Genomic DNA, 15,298 nt, shown 5'->3' with positions numbered 1-15,298 from the left:
AGCGCGGGCCCTAATTGGGTCTGCGTCGCTCAAAATGAGCATTAAATACTCTAGGACTCTCCATCTAAGCCATGGCCCCTCCTGGAAATAATAGACAGGGTATATCCCTCGATATTTGTGAGGCTAGCCATGTAAAATATGCACATCTATCTATCTATCTATGAACCCGACACACAAGTAAAGTGTTTTTGGAACAATCTTTCTACTCTTTCTGTAAAAAATTAAAAATCAACTAATTAAATCTTAAAAATATATTTTTGAAGTATTAATACTATTGGGTAACAAAAATCTTCCATACTGTTTAAAAGTTATAGTATAGTAAAAACAGCTGTTTCATTTTAAAGAATTGGTGGGTGTGTAGTGTGCATAATATTTTTGTCCAGTATTGGCAGTTGATTCTTCATTCATGGTAATTTGTTGCAATGAAACTAAAATGTGCAATTATGTTTTTTGTAGTAAAATAGTTACATGGTTAAACAAAACAAAAGTCTAATTTTTTATATGATTTATAACAAAAAAACAGGACAGATTATTATTGTTGTGACACACTCCTTCATTATGATTATTATATATGATTTGAAAATACTGCAACACTTTCGCTAAAATGGTCAATACCATTTAGGAAAAATAACAAAAACAAGGTAGAATAGGCTTGTTGTAACTCCCTCCTGCGTTATGAATTGTTAATATATAAATTTATTGCTGCAAAAGACTTTAACTTTAGAAACCAAATCCGTTTTAGTCCGTAAAAAGATTTTGCACTTAAATTTATATTTTCTTATACGACTGCAAAAAACATTAAAAAACACTAAAATTTGTTATAAAAACAATTTTCCTGTTTTTATTATTATTTTAACTGGAAGGAAAATGACAACAAGAATAACTTGTTACTGTGGAAAGTTTATCATTTCTTGAACATGATAGTTTAGCAGGCGACGTTTCGTGAGATCCTTCTCCCATCATCGGGCAAAGTAAAATGATGTTGAGCATGTATTTATAATATTGCAGAGGATCGAAATTCACAAAAATTAACCAATCAGAAACGTGCTGATAATTACAGTTAATTACGGTAATTAACATTTTCGGACCTAGATGTAGGTAACTACTTTATCTGTAGGGCTGGTAACGAAATCTCAGGAAGTTGATACGAGATGCTGTTTATGTGTTTGTTATGTGCTACACTGTTGATGGTTTCTTTAATCTTCCTGGCCGTTGTGATTTTCTTCTCATCCCAATTAAACTGATGACTTCTGCTCCAGCTGTGGTCCGCAATTTCGTTTTTCTTCACATCTTCCTTTCTCACTGTGCGCATATGTTCTTGTATTCGTTGCTAAAACTTTCTTTTTGTTTCGCCTATGTACACTGCATCCCAATCTTTACACGGGATTTCGTAAACAATATTGCATTGTTCTTCCAGATTTATTTTGTCTTTTGGTTTAGACAAAGTGCTTCTTAGGGTGTCTTAGAATTAAGAATGCATTTGATCTTGTGTTGCCTTAAAACTGGACGAAGGATCTCGCTAGTACCTGGTACAAAGGGTAGGAATGCTGATGCGATAAATTACTTTGATGTTTCCTTGTTGTCTCCATTGCATCTTCGCTTCATTTTATTTTCTACTTGCGTGATGACTTTATGACTGTATCCATTTGCGATTAATGCATTTCTTACACGTGGAATTTCTTCTTTCCTCTCCTGTTTGTCAATGACTACGCTGTTGGCACGATTCAGTAAGGAAGATATGACACTTTCTTTGCAAGATTTATGATGGTTTGATTCGAAGTTAAGGTACTGGTCAGTGTGTTTTGGTTTACGATACACTGAAACTGAAATGGAACCATTCTTGCTTTTGACCAAAGTGTCCAGGAAAGCGATACTTCCATCGTGTTCAAGCTCAACAGTGAATTTGATTTGATGATGTAGGCCATTGATGTGTTCACGGAACTCTTCTAGATGACATCTTTTGATTATGGCAAATACGTCCTCAACAAATCTTTTCCAAACCTTTGGACGACTAATGCTGTTGTCTCGTGTGCTTGCATGTATATTTCTGCGACAACTGATGATGCAGGGCCTCCCATGGCAACTCCGTCTGTTTGAGTGTAGAAGTTCTTGTTTAAAAAGATACCATGTTTTGGTTAGAACAAGTTCGACCAAACACAGAAAATCAGGTACTGGAATCTTCGTCTTTTCACCGAATGCAGCATTGTTTTCGATAAGGTCTTTAATGATGTTTAGGGTGTCTTTTATGGGAACATTTGTGTAGAGTGATGTGACATCAAATGATACCATGCATTCGTCGTCTGCTATCATTATTCCTCTGATGTATTCCGAAAATTCTTTTGAGTTTTTGCTGTGGTCACTTGCTGTAAGTTTGGTGAGGATAGAAGCAACAAATTTTGATAGGTTGTATAACGGTGTTCCAGTGCAAGAGACTATTGGTCGAATTGGATTTCCCTGTTTATGAATTTTTGGTAGTCCGTAAAATCACGGTGGTGGTCCATCACAAGGTTTCAGTCGGTAATACTGCTTATCGTCGATGTATTCTTTTCTCTTCAACTTCATTAAGATGTTCCTCGCTTATTGTTTGATGACTTCTGTAGGATCTTTCTTGAGAAGTTTGTAAGGCCCGTTGTTGATGTGCTTGTTGCACTTGTCGATGTAGTCAGGTGTATTCATGATAACCGTTGTTCTCCCCTTGTCTGCCAGTCCTTGTCCTTCTTTAGATTCTTCAATGACACTCTTTCAGATTTTTGCAAATTGTCCTTTGGTGTTTTGCTTTTCTGTAGCGTGAGGCTTACTTTAGCTCTTACTGTGTCTGCCTCTTCTTTTAGTAGATCTTAAATTGCCTCTTCCACTTTTGGAACTATTTCTTTCTTTGGAATTGAAGCTGGTGCCATACAGAAATTCATTCCTTTTGATAGAAGGTTTGTTTCTTCTGTCGTCTGTTGGAGAGATTGACAATCCATTTGCTCTTGTCTATACCCATTTGTGTATCATCATTGAATCTGTCATTGATTTTGTTGAACTTTTTAAGGTTTCTGTCTTTAACCGATCTCATTTCTTTTTCATACACGCTATTGTGAATATTCTTAACCTGTTTATATTGGTTGATGGAAAGTCTTGATTTGATGGTGTTGTCAAGATCAAGGTTTTGGCGATGTAGGGTGTTACGTGTTACGTGATTTAGGTGGATTCTTTCTTGCAACAACTGACGGCTTGCGCGCTGTAAGATTTTCTTACTTCTTTCAGTCTTTACTCTGCAGGTAAGTCGAAGATCTTTAGGTGTTATTTCGTTGTGAAGACAACGTAGAGAAAACCGAAGATGGTTAGAGTATCGAGCGTATTTTATTCTTGATTTCTCTAGCGATCTGACTTCTGCGAAGATGCTATACCCAGGTTTTGGCAATAATTATACTCTTTTTATTGTTTCACTATCAATATCTAGAATCAAATCACTCTGCACAAATCTCTTTTCCCTAGACAAGACCTTTCTTCACTATCAATATCTAGAATCAAATCACTCCTCAATAAATATTCCTAACTAACTTAGTCCCTTTTTTACTTTTTGCAAACGGATAAATAACCCAGTTACAGTGTATAGTTAATTTTCTTAAAGAAAATAAACAAAGAATTTATATTTATTTATTTAAAATGAAAATTCCAAATATATATAACGGTGGCCATCTCCTTAGATTAGTTTTTAACTAGTGTGATGGTCTCCAACTTGTTGTTGTTGTTTTTTTAGCAATTTATCTAGCCAAAGTTCCTTTTTCATTATAACATTTTGTTTATTTGTAATTAATTATTTTTCCAGCAAATAAACTCTTGCTTTCTATTGTTTTTGTCTTTGTAATTTAGATATAACATACCAAACACAAGTATATGAAGATTGTTCTGATGCAGATTGGGATGAGGTCAGTAGAGTTTGACGAAAATGTCATTTTTTTAAAGTATAAAATAATCTTAGAAAGGTAAGGTAAAGATAAAATTATATACGAAAAAATTTGAACTTGTGTACTCATTTGAACACTGTTACAACACATTGTCCTAAATATTTATTCTTCTAACTCAATTCTTATAAATTACACAATTTTATAGATGTACATTTTTATAAAAGAAATGTAAGGCTCAGAATATAAACATTTCAAATTGCTAACTCACGAAAATGGTGAAAAACACTGAATTTATAATTTGACAGGATTTTAGGGGTTTATAAGGCAAATAAAAGGCTCTGTTAACTTTCAAAAAATCTCCTTTAAAGTTAATGTGTAATTATTTTATGTAATGGCCCTAAAATAAAAATGGAATTCAGAATTAGGAATTGAACTTTTTTGATTCTTCAAGTTATAGAACTTTGCAAACCTTCACAAATTTTATTTTACAGTCCCAAAATGACGAGCATATGATTTTTAAAATTGTAGCTGACATAATAAAACCTAAAATCTGCAACTTGCTAGAAGCCTTATGTTAAATGATTCTTACCTTGATGAGGTAACTTGAAGGCTTCACCAGTCTCTAATACTATTGTATTGGTTACTGAAAGATAACAACAGAATTAACACAAATCGCAATATCAACATTGCCACCAGTAACACAATTTTAAAGCCAACACAAGTAGAATATCAAATTGCATGCTGCAACTGTTTGTCATAGTCAACATGACAAACAAATTAAAATCATCAAAAAAAACACAACGGTAATCACTACAATCAATTATTGTAGAGATATTTTGGATGTCTCCAAAACCTCAAGCAACTTGTTTGGAGACGCTCCATGTTTTGTCAAGCAGTCGGCTAATTGGTGTTTTCCTTCAACCCACTTGACAGTAATCTCATCTTGTTCCACCATCTGCCTCAATCTGGCTATATCAACTCGCAATCTCAAATCCTTTGTGACATTTGTCGTTTTCAAGGTTTCAAATAATGACTTGTTGTCGATAATACAAGTGATCTTTGGAACCTTCGTCAACTTGCAGATTTGCTGTATGACATTGGCCAAATAAAAACTAGCATCAGCTCCTTCACTCAGAGCAAGTGTTTCCGAAGCAATTGGGCTTTTGGTTACCCTTTGTAGTTTTTTTGATTGCCAGCAGATTGGTATAACTTCGCTCAGGTGTTTCACAAATATGATGAATGCACCTTGTGATGATCCACACTTCAAACTGGCATGAGTTGCATCTGTGTAGCAAATAATTTCACAATTTTTCATATTTGCAATTTTGGCAATGGTTATTGCAACATGCTTGCTCTTAATTTTTCGAATAATCTTGTTGGCATCTTTCAAATTTTGAACTGTAGGTTCCTTGCCATAATTAGACGTTTGGCAACTATCATAAGCCACATCAGGGCGGGTTTGTCCGGCCACCCAAGCAATTTGCCCACTCAACGATCTCAGCATGGTCTTTTCCTTGCTAGTCAATTTTCGTTCATTGTTAACATCATTTTCAATATTAACAGTTATCAAAGACTCTATATAGCTCACTTGATTAATCTTAATTTTGCTTTTAAATTGATCCACATCTAATCCTAGATACTTGAAGGTTGAGCTTGATTGCGTACTGATTTTGAACGTTTCGAAAAGTTTAGCAATAACTTCTTTGTGGAAAGCTGGACTACCACCATACACAAAGTCATCAACATGGCAAACAAGAATTCCAGTGATTTGCTTGACTCTATACCAGTAAAACACAGCAGGGTCGTAGGTACACATTTCACCACCAAGTTTCAACATTTCACTTCTCACTCGTTTGTACCATGCTCTAGATGCATCGTTTAACCCATACAAACATCTCTTTAGTTTCCACACTGTTCCCAATGACAATGTGTCTTTTGGTGGTTGTAGAAACAGTTCTCTTTCAATAGCATCTCCCTGAAGAAAAGCTGCAGTGATATCAAGTGAATTGATCTGCCAATCATTGCTAACTATGATAGCCATAGCAAGTCGAAGACTTTGTTTGCCACAAGTTGGAGAATCTGTTCTCAACGATTGTGAATTTTCTTCAAAGCCTCTAGCCACCAATCTAGCTTTCACAACCCTTTTTTCACCTTTGAACTTCTCAGTTATGACCCATTTGCTTGATACAGTTGTTTGACCAGTGTCTGGAACTTCTTCGAAGACATCATTTTCTTTTAAATTCTGCAATTCTCTCTCCTTCGCATCAACTACTTCCTGTGAAAACATATCGACATCACACATATAGACAGGGAATTCCGGATTTTCCAGCTCGACCCATTTGGACACATCATTCCAATTGATGCTTTTTGGCTTTCTATCACCATCATTAGACACATTAACCCAATTTTTATAAGTGCCACTTCTTTTGGGTTGTGCTGAGAGAACTCTTGCACGATACCATCTTCCATTTAGATTGTATTTGATGTATGATTTTGCTTTTGGTTTCGATTCAACTTTCTTGGATTCTGTAGATGGTCTTCTGAAAATGTCACTTGTACAACCACTACCTTCGTCTTCTTCAGTTTCATTATTTTTATGAGTATCCCTGTTTTCCTCAACTTCATTTTCACTTGTGCCAGAATCTTCTTGGTCATTTTCGTCTACATTTCTAGCTTGTTCTTGATGATATTGCTCTACATCTTCAGAATCATCATAAACATCTATCACATTCTTATCAGCTGTGTCATCATCATCATTATCATAATCATCACCACCATCATCATCATCATCATCATCATCATTATCACAATCATTGACGCTATTGTTCATATCACACAACTTATTCAAATGGCTTTCCTTCCTCTTGACATGATCTGACTTGAATTCACTAACTTTACAATTTTGGCTATGTTTCATCAACTGACAGGGATGCACTCGGTAAAAGTTACCACCATGTCTGACAAGCACCATTTGACTATCTTGTCCCAAAACCACACCTGGACCTTTCCAACCCTTGGTGTTTTTGCGCTTGTAGAAGACTTTTTCTCCATTCAAATACGTCTCATCAGAATATGTTCTAACATTATGTCTCAGCGCTCTTTTAATTCTCTCACTGGATTCTGCTTTAATGAAATTCTCCCTTGCCTTATGCAGAGCAGATAGATTTTTTCTCACTATTTCACTTGACGTAGTTGGCTCCAATGCTGGTAAATGATCTGTCAGAATAGTGGGTGTGTTCACATTATGGCCAAATACCAATTGGTTTGGGCTGTAGCCACCATGATTCTGTAAAGAATTCTTTGCGCTGAGGGCCCATGCTAGTGCTACGTCTGGTTCACACTTCGTATCTTCAATTGTCTTGAACATGGTCTCTGCCAGAATTTTATTATGTCTTTCCACAATACCATTGCTGAAAGGAGATTCGCCTGCTGTTGTTTTTGTCTCAATATTGAGCTTTTCATTCATTTCTTGTAAAACCTCATTCGAGAATTCACCACCATTGTCAGTCAAGATTGTACTTGGTGATCCGAAGTATGCAATCCAAAATCTAAACACTCTACTGACAATGACATCTTTATGTTTCGATTTGATAAGACATCCAGCAGAGTAACGAGTTGCAGCATCAATGATATGTAAGATGTGTTGTTTATTATGTTCATAAACCTTTAAATCCATACATATTACTTGATTAAAAGTGTTTGCCAGAGGTATACCCACAACTGGTCTACTGTATGGCCTTTTATATTTGTGACATATTTCACAATCATTGCAACATTCTTCGATGCATGACAAAAATTCCTTGTCATACAAATTACTATCCTTTACAAGTTTGAGTAGCTTATCTTTGCCAGCATGAGCGAATTGGCGGTGCAGTTTCATAGCTTTCTTCATTTTCTCTGTCTTACTAATATTTTTCAAATTTTCTCCATGTAGAATGATTTTTGTTCCTTTTTGAGCATCAAGATCACAATGTGTTAGTGGAAGACAATAGTGTCCTGTTGTGGTACATATTAAGTTAATTCTTTTCTTCCCAATAAGGGCCAAGTCACTGGTAAAATCTAACTTCATACTGAGAGACTTCATGGTACTACGACTAATCAGTAGTGGTATTTCAATCTCTACTATGTCAACAGACAATTTATACTTGTTGCCACCTAGAATAACTGGTATTATTAGATTTCTTGTAGCTTTCACTTCCTTTCCATCCCCAAATCTATATATAGAATCAGTACTATTTGAAACTACAGCATTTTTATCTGATTCAGAGAGAGTCCCAAGATATTCATCCATCCATTTCTCCCCAGCCACTGTCTTTGTACAGCCAGAATCCAAGACACCTCTACCAAAGGATTCTCCAACAAGACAATATTGCCTTTGGTCTGGAGAGGCTGCAAAAAGGGTGATATGGATCTCATTTACATCTTGTTTCTTTTCTGTAGGTCTATTGTTCCGTGATCTGAAACCTCTTTGCTCTTGATTTCTATGAGGACATTTATTAGCAAAATGTCTTGTTGAATCACATTCATGGCACCTCATGAGTTTTCCATCCTTATCAACAGGATTCATTCTTGAACGTGTATTTCTTGACAAGCTGTCCTTGGTATCAGCATGAAGATTTCCATATAAGCATTCTTGTTTCACAGGAAGAGCTCCCAAATGTGCAGCGTCTTCTGCTGTGTTCAGTTCTCCAAATATCTTCATGATTGTGTCCTTCATATTCTTATACTTGAGTTCTGCACAAGTTGTACGAGCCAGTTTTTCATTTTCTTCAGACATATTCGCAGCTGTGAGAAGAAAATATGCCCTGACAGCTTCAGGCAATGCCATATCATATTTGGATATCTTATTGTAAAGCTTCTCAAACTGCACAATAAAATCAGGAAATTTGTCTCCACTATTCCTCTTATAGTCATAAAACTCTTTAAAAGCAATAAATGCTCTTGTGCTTTCATCTTTCAAATATATTGAATCTAGCTTAGATATAATCTTGTCCAAACCATCATCTGATCCCACTTCTGCAGGTGTCAGGTCGCGTACTGCCTCCCGTGCCCGACCAGTCAGTGACAGGTATACAGCTGGACCTTGCTTTTTCTTTGGTAGTTCTGTAAACATCTGCCAGATCTCCAAATCGTTCTTCCAACTGCTATAGTCATCATCCTCTTTAAACGCTGGTGGAGCCTTCAATGTTGTTGTTGCCATTGTTCACAAACCACTTCACCAATTGGTTTGCACACACACGTGTCAACAAATAGCCAACAAAAGGGAAAGTTATCTTTCTTACCTCAAGGAACACATCCGGGTGTGTGCCCTCAATTGCTTTCTTTCAACTCAAATGTCACTCGCACAATGATCATAAATACCAGGCCAGTTGATCTGTACCTTTTAACTCTGCTACCATTGTTAAATGATTCTTACCTTGATGAGGTAACTTGAAGACTTCACCAGTCTCTAATACTATTGTATTGGTTACTGAAAGATAACAACAGAATTAACACAAATCGCAATATCAACACCTTATTCCTTAAAATTCCTTTCAAGGGTATACTTTGCAATAAAACTTACACTCTACAATGCGTTAATAATGAAATAACAGTTTAGCATGCTTGCTTGAAATTTAACCAATTTAAGCAACTGTGAACATTATGTTATATAACCAATCTTAACATTCTATTGAGTATTGGACAAAAATCATTAATAATTAACTATTATGTCTCTCCATTTTTAGGAATTTGACTGGCCTTTGGAAGGTCCGTTATCTCCGAGTGAATACATTGAAATTCAAGTCCTCAATCACAATAAAATATTTAGCAACAGGTAGATAATTCTTGTTCTGTTAATTTCTTTCTATCTTAAAGGCATAAAGAAACAATGTATATCACAAAAGTCCTGTAAATGCAATAAAAATAATTTTGCATTCTAAAAAAGGCATTTTTAAAGGCTTTGATAAAGTTTAAACATTTTTTACTTGTTTGTGATGTAAAGAAAAACTATGGGTGATGAACTTTTTATTAGTAAAAAAAATAAATTAATTGCTAAAGTGCTTGCTATACTATTCTTTTTATCACACTTGCAGGCATAATATTGGTTTCTCTTAACCTACAAATTCTGAGCTAACTATTAAAACATCTAACTTTATTCCAACTAGTCATATACAATGTCACAAAAAACACATTATTGATAAAACTGCCACAGTTTTTTTTAATTATTTTCCTTTCCATAATGTCACAGAGACACATTAGAGTTCCAATGCTAAGCCAGTGAAGAATCCACTTAGACAAAAGAACTATGTAATGTAATGTAAAAAATTTGTTACAATACAAAATGCACATTAGGTATAGAGCTGTGTCATGCTGTTCCAGCAAGTTGGTTTTTCTCCCAAGTTTTTTTGTGACAAAAAATGCACATTAATTACAGAACTTTACTATGGTGCTTAAAGCAATTTATGTCCTTATTACAACATCACACTACAAAACATTTCTGGATAACTAGACTGTAGTTTAATACTTGCAATAAAATAAAATAAAGAGTTTAGTGAGTTAGTTTCAATATTTTAATTGTTTTGTTTCTTCAATAAATCTGGTCTTATTAGATTACAGATATTTCAAACATGATGACATTGCAATATTTAAACTCCATTATCTTGTAAATGTATGCTGGCAATATTTTGAGCACACAATATTTGTTTATCGGATATAGCCACTACATTTATTTACCTCTACCTGAAAGGAGCCACGGAAATACAGGAAAACAGATTGTGTTGGCCTCAACATCAATTAATAGTGCTTATGATTTTAAATTTATAAAAATAACACAGGAAGTCTGATGTTAACATTGATAAGTTCGATGCACAGGATTGCATGTATTTTTGTAAGCATTTTTTTTACCCATGTATAATGTTTTCTCACTTCAAATTTGTATTTTTAGAGTTGTTGGTGTGTTTCGCATGGTCTTACAAAAACTCATCAATGAAAATCATCTTGATATAACTGATAGTTTGCTGGACAATAATAACACAGTTCTCAAGGTGAGCTTATTTTTAAAACAATGAAGTGAATAGCTGTACAGTTTTCTCTGCTATGAACAGGGTGTGGTAAAGATTTAAAGGGAATTTTGGACCTTGGAATGAACCTACACATAATCTGTGCAACAGCTTTTGTAAACAAAAAAATACATTATTTTTGTAGGCACAAATTTCTCTCGAACTTACATATAATCCTCCAGATGGGAACATACGAGAATTGCTGTTTGGCATACCCCAGTCAAGGAATAATGCATACGGTGATAGCCTAGATGGCATAGAGACTAAATTTGTACCATCAAGTAAAGGTCGACGTGGATCTGGATTTAGTCTTCCTGGTTATAAGCATGAACGTAATGGAGGATTACATGGCTCACTCCTGAGTTTGCCAACACCTCGTGAGAAACGAGTAAAAAATAATAGGTTTGTAGCTTACATAAGGTGTTAATGTTATAGTTAATGACAGATAACAATATTTGGAAATACTAGTTGTTAGCACATGGAAAAATCCATGGGAATACCCCTTCCTCCTAGTTTTAGACAAAAAGTCAACTACTATAATATACATTCTGAGAACAAGGTTATGTGTGTACTTCTCATATTTATATCAATAGACGTAACAATATTATAAAGGTTTGTTTTCTAGTATGGATAACATTGGTACAAACCAATATTGTTAAATCAAAATTATAATTGTATTCCAGATCTCAATCTGATGGACCTGCATTGTTTAGTGTTGACAGTCACAGTCAAAAGACACCTGATCCAAACCAACTAGGAGTGGTTGCTGGTCCATTTGGACAGATGTTGCAAGCTAAAGAACAGTCCTCCAGTAGAAGAGGTTCCCAGTACAGTTTGAATTCTGTGAGTGGTGTTAAGGACGGGAAATTGTAAGTTGTTTGGTCTCAAAAAATTTGGTGTTGCTAGTTAGGCATTTCTTGATAATTTCTCTTGTTCAGAACTAAAATAATGATCAATTGTAGGAAAATATCAAAAAGGTTTGCTTTCTTAAAAAAAATTGATGTGAAAATGTTAGAATAGTAAAAAAAAGTTTTGTTAAATTGGATTTTATCCTACATGGCACCTACTATATTTGCTTTCTGGAATGTTTTCTTCACAGCCACCAACATCCAAAGGTTCGTGTTGAAACAAGAGAACCTGTCAAAGAGATTGACTATCAGATACAATTACGAATAATTGAAGCTAGACAATTATCAGGAATGCAGTTGGATCCTGTTTGCACGGTCACTATTGGTAACCAAAAGAAGCACACTGCTGTAAAAGAACAAACCAACACGCCATTTTGGGATGAATTTTTTGTGTTTGATTTTAAAATGCCAGCACCAGTTTTGTTTGACAAGATAATAAATTTTCAAGTTTTTACTGGACGAAATCTTGTGAGTCAAGGTGCACTGATTGGTTCTTTTAAGGTGAGAATTTTAAAAGCATTTTATGCAACATAGAAAAAAAAAGGTTTAGGCATTGTTAGTGTCAACATCTTTTTGACTTGTAAGTATCAAATCTCTTTTAATTGCTACTTTTTACAAACTCACAAATTGTTTAATTTTTTTAGCTTGATATTGGAACGGTTTATGCACAAGCTGATCATCGTTTTGTGCGACGATGGGCAGTACTAACAGATCCTGAAGAAACATTAGGTGCATCAGGCGCTGGTGTCAAGGTAATTTTTCTTGTGTATGGTAAATTTGACCATGTAAATTTAAAAACAAAAGATCTATATCATCAAAAAGTTTTATATACTTTTCATGTTGTTTAACTGTTGTAAAAATACTTCATATAATTGGTTTATGTAAACTGCAGCAAATCTGGTAATGTTAACAAATAATTTTTTTTGTAAAACCATATTAGGCAAAAATTATCATTAATTAAAATTAAAAACATTTTAAATTAAAAGAAGAAGCAGTGATTAATTTACACAAGAGGAGCAACTAAATTTTAGTGACAAACAGTTTTGTGTAAATTCATTTTAAAAAATAGAAAATCCATGTGATAAAATTACAAAGTTGATTGTTCATTTTAAGTAATAGTGTATAGCTATCATGGACAAGCATTCCCTATCTAGATTCTTTATGCCAGATTTAACTCAGAAATAAAGGATGTACCAAAACAGATTAAAAAAAAGGACTGAGTGGCTTGGGAACTTTTGTGAAAGACTACTAATATCATCACTCTAAGAAAATGGGAAGATTTACGCCCTGTAAAGAGTTTCAAAATTTAAAAAAATGAAGTACTTGAAAAATGGGAGCTGTAAAATGTTGTGATGGCACAATTCTACCTGTTGTCTATTAAATGCACAAAAAGATATTTCATAATTAATTGCAAATTACAAATATATATTTTTTGCAATTATTTTTTTATTTCATAGGGAAAAACGTTTTCATCGCTTATTCTGCAACTAATAATTTGTAGCATAACAGTTAAATTTAGTATAGATCAATCAAGATCAATCGGCACTTTTTTCACCCATTAATTTTTAGAAATATTCATTTCTGTTTTATTGAGAAATTATAATATTGTATATTTCAGGGGTATTTAAAAGTAGACATTACAGTCCTTGGCAAGGGAGATCCTATCAAAGAACCTCCAAGTGTGAAAGACAACGAAGACGATATTGAAGGAAATTTATTACTACCTGAGGGTGTACCTGCTGAAAGACCAAAGGCTCGAATTGTTGTTAAACTTTATAAAGCAGAAGGTCTGCCCAAAAGTAAGATTTTGTTACAAATTGCTTTCCAGTTCTTTGCCAAACGTATTCTACAATCAGTAACAAAAAAAATTGCCACAACAACAGCTTTTTAGGCAGTACTCTATAGCTTAGAGAATTCTGTAAATGGGTAGGCATGCTAAACAGCATTTAAATATGGTAGTTGCACTTTCTGACAATCCGAACTTTCCGAATAATCCACATCAAGTACCATGATATGTGGATATTTAAAAGGGTCTTATACTGACACCGGCAACAATTAGTACAGCTAAGAGGTTGCATTTAATCACCCAAACATTTACAAGTTTAAATTGTGGAGATCTAATATAGAAATAGCTGAAATTACTACTTGTGGCGACAAACTTCAACATTGGCAGTCATGTGCCAATATTTTTTCTTATTGATTATAATTGCATATTCTAAAGTTTAACCCTGTCTTTTTTAGTGAATTCAGGTTTAATGGCTAATGTTAAGAAAGCTTTTACTGGTGAAGTTAGAGACCTGGTTGATCCTTATATAGATGTTCAGTTTGCAGGTCAAAGGGTAGGGATTTTTTTGTATAACACTGTAATGATGAAGCACTATGGGACCATGTAAAAGGTTTGGTAAAATCACATTTTCAATAATACTTCTACAATCCTGTGTCATCTTTTTAGGCAAAAACCTCTGTGAAGAAGCATACATATGAACCAGAGTGGAATGAACAAATCACATTTTCAGAACTGGTAACACAACTTTCATATTAAAATTTATTTTACCCAGATGTAGCTGTAATAAACAAAACTTGACGATGCAAAACTCACTAAGAAACTTAACTTTTTGTAGTTTGTTTTCCTTTAAGCAAAAAAAAAACATGGAAATTTTTATTTATTTTCTTTATATTTAGTTTCCACCTCTATGCAGAAGAATTAAAATTCAATTAAAAGACAGGTAACAATGATTATGCTCTACCATCATTTTCCTTTCTGGTCAATACCAATTTCAAGATTTGTTTTATACTGATGTAGAGCAAGCCAGATAGTTACTAAATTATACCAACAAATGTAGTTTACAAACATTCCTATAATCCATGCTTTTTACTAAGAAAGTGAGTAATCACTCTCATCAGTGCAAACCACTTGCCCCTTAATAAGGCTTTAGACAAAAACTGGTTAATTATTTACTTCTCCAATTAGGGTTATGTGTTTTGTTTTGTTTTGTCCCCAGATCCCCAGTTATTGAGTCAATGGAAAATAAAAATTTAAGAGGCCTAGGACGAGTAAACGAGTGTCATATTGGAAAAAATAATTATGTTATTCAATTTACCTTTATACTATCTATTCATTGATGAAGTTTAAATGCACATCCCTTAACAGGTCTAAAATTACTGATGATAGAAAATGTCAAAATTTGCGATTACTTAAGTATGACTTCATAATTTATGCAGCATTTTTAAATCTGAAATTTTTGAAATGTAGATATCTTGAGAACGAAAAGAGCTTCTTTAAAAAAATAAAAAAAAACTTTTTAGTTAACCAACTTTTTAGGCTCTATAATATAAGTCCAACATCATTTTATACCTTGGGTTCACTCTAATAATAAATCACATTCCAAAATCTTATATACATTAAGACATAGAGAATTAAGATACAAAACGTGTTTGTCAATTTTTGTATTGTCTT

General features: G+C 34.0%; 1 protein-coding gene across 1 annotated transcript in view; it reads left to right on the top strand.

Moving 5' to 3' along the window:
* LOC130622730 (otoferlin-like) overlaps positions 1-15,298 on the top strand; it is a 38,701-nt gene that overhangs the window by 3,384 nt on the left and 20,019 nt on the right. Inside the window, exons 2-12 of the mRNA XM_057438227.1 lie at positions 3,859-3,914; positions 9,620-9,708; positions 10,819-10,918; positions 11,079-11,335; positions 11,617-11,802; positions 12,033-12,342; positions 12,486-12,593; positions 13,460-13,640; positions 14,083-14,180; positions 14,294-14,362; positions 14,524-14,567. Coding sequence (XP_057294210.1) covers positions 3,859-3,914; positions 9,620-9,708; positions 10,819-10,918; positions 11,079-11,335; positions 11,617-11,802; positions 12,033-12,342; positions 12,486-12,593; positions 13,460-13,640; positions 14,083-14,180; positions 14,294-14,362; positions 14,524-14,567 — 1,498 coding nt within the window. The remainder of the gene's footprint in view (positions 1-3,858; positions 3,915-9,619; positions 9,709-10,818; positions 10,919-11,078; positions 11,336-11,616; positions 11,803-12,032; positions 12,343-12,485; positions 12,594-13,459; positions 13,641-14,082; positions 14,181-14,293; positions 14,363-14,523; positions 14,568-15,298) is intronic.

The sequence above is a fragment of the Hydractinia symbiolongicarpus genome, chromosome 12 (assembly GCF_029227915.1).
Source record: "Hydractinia symbiolongicarpus strain clone_291-10 chromosome 12, HSymV2.1, whole genome shotgun sequence".
NCBI lineage: Eukaryota > Metazoa > Cnidaria > Hydrozoa > Anthoathecata > Hydractiniidae > Hydractinia > Hydractinia symbiolongicarpus.
The sequence above is the reverse complement of the archived record's forward strand: the minus strand, read 5'-3'. Positions and strand labels throughout refer to the sequence as shown.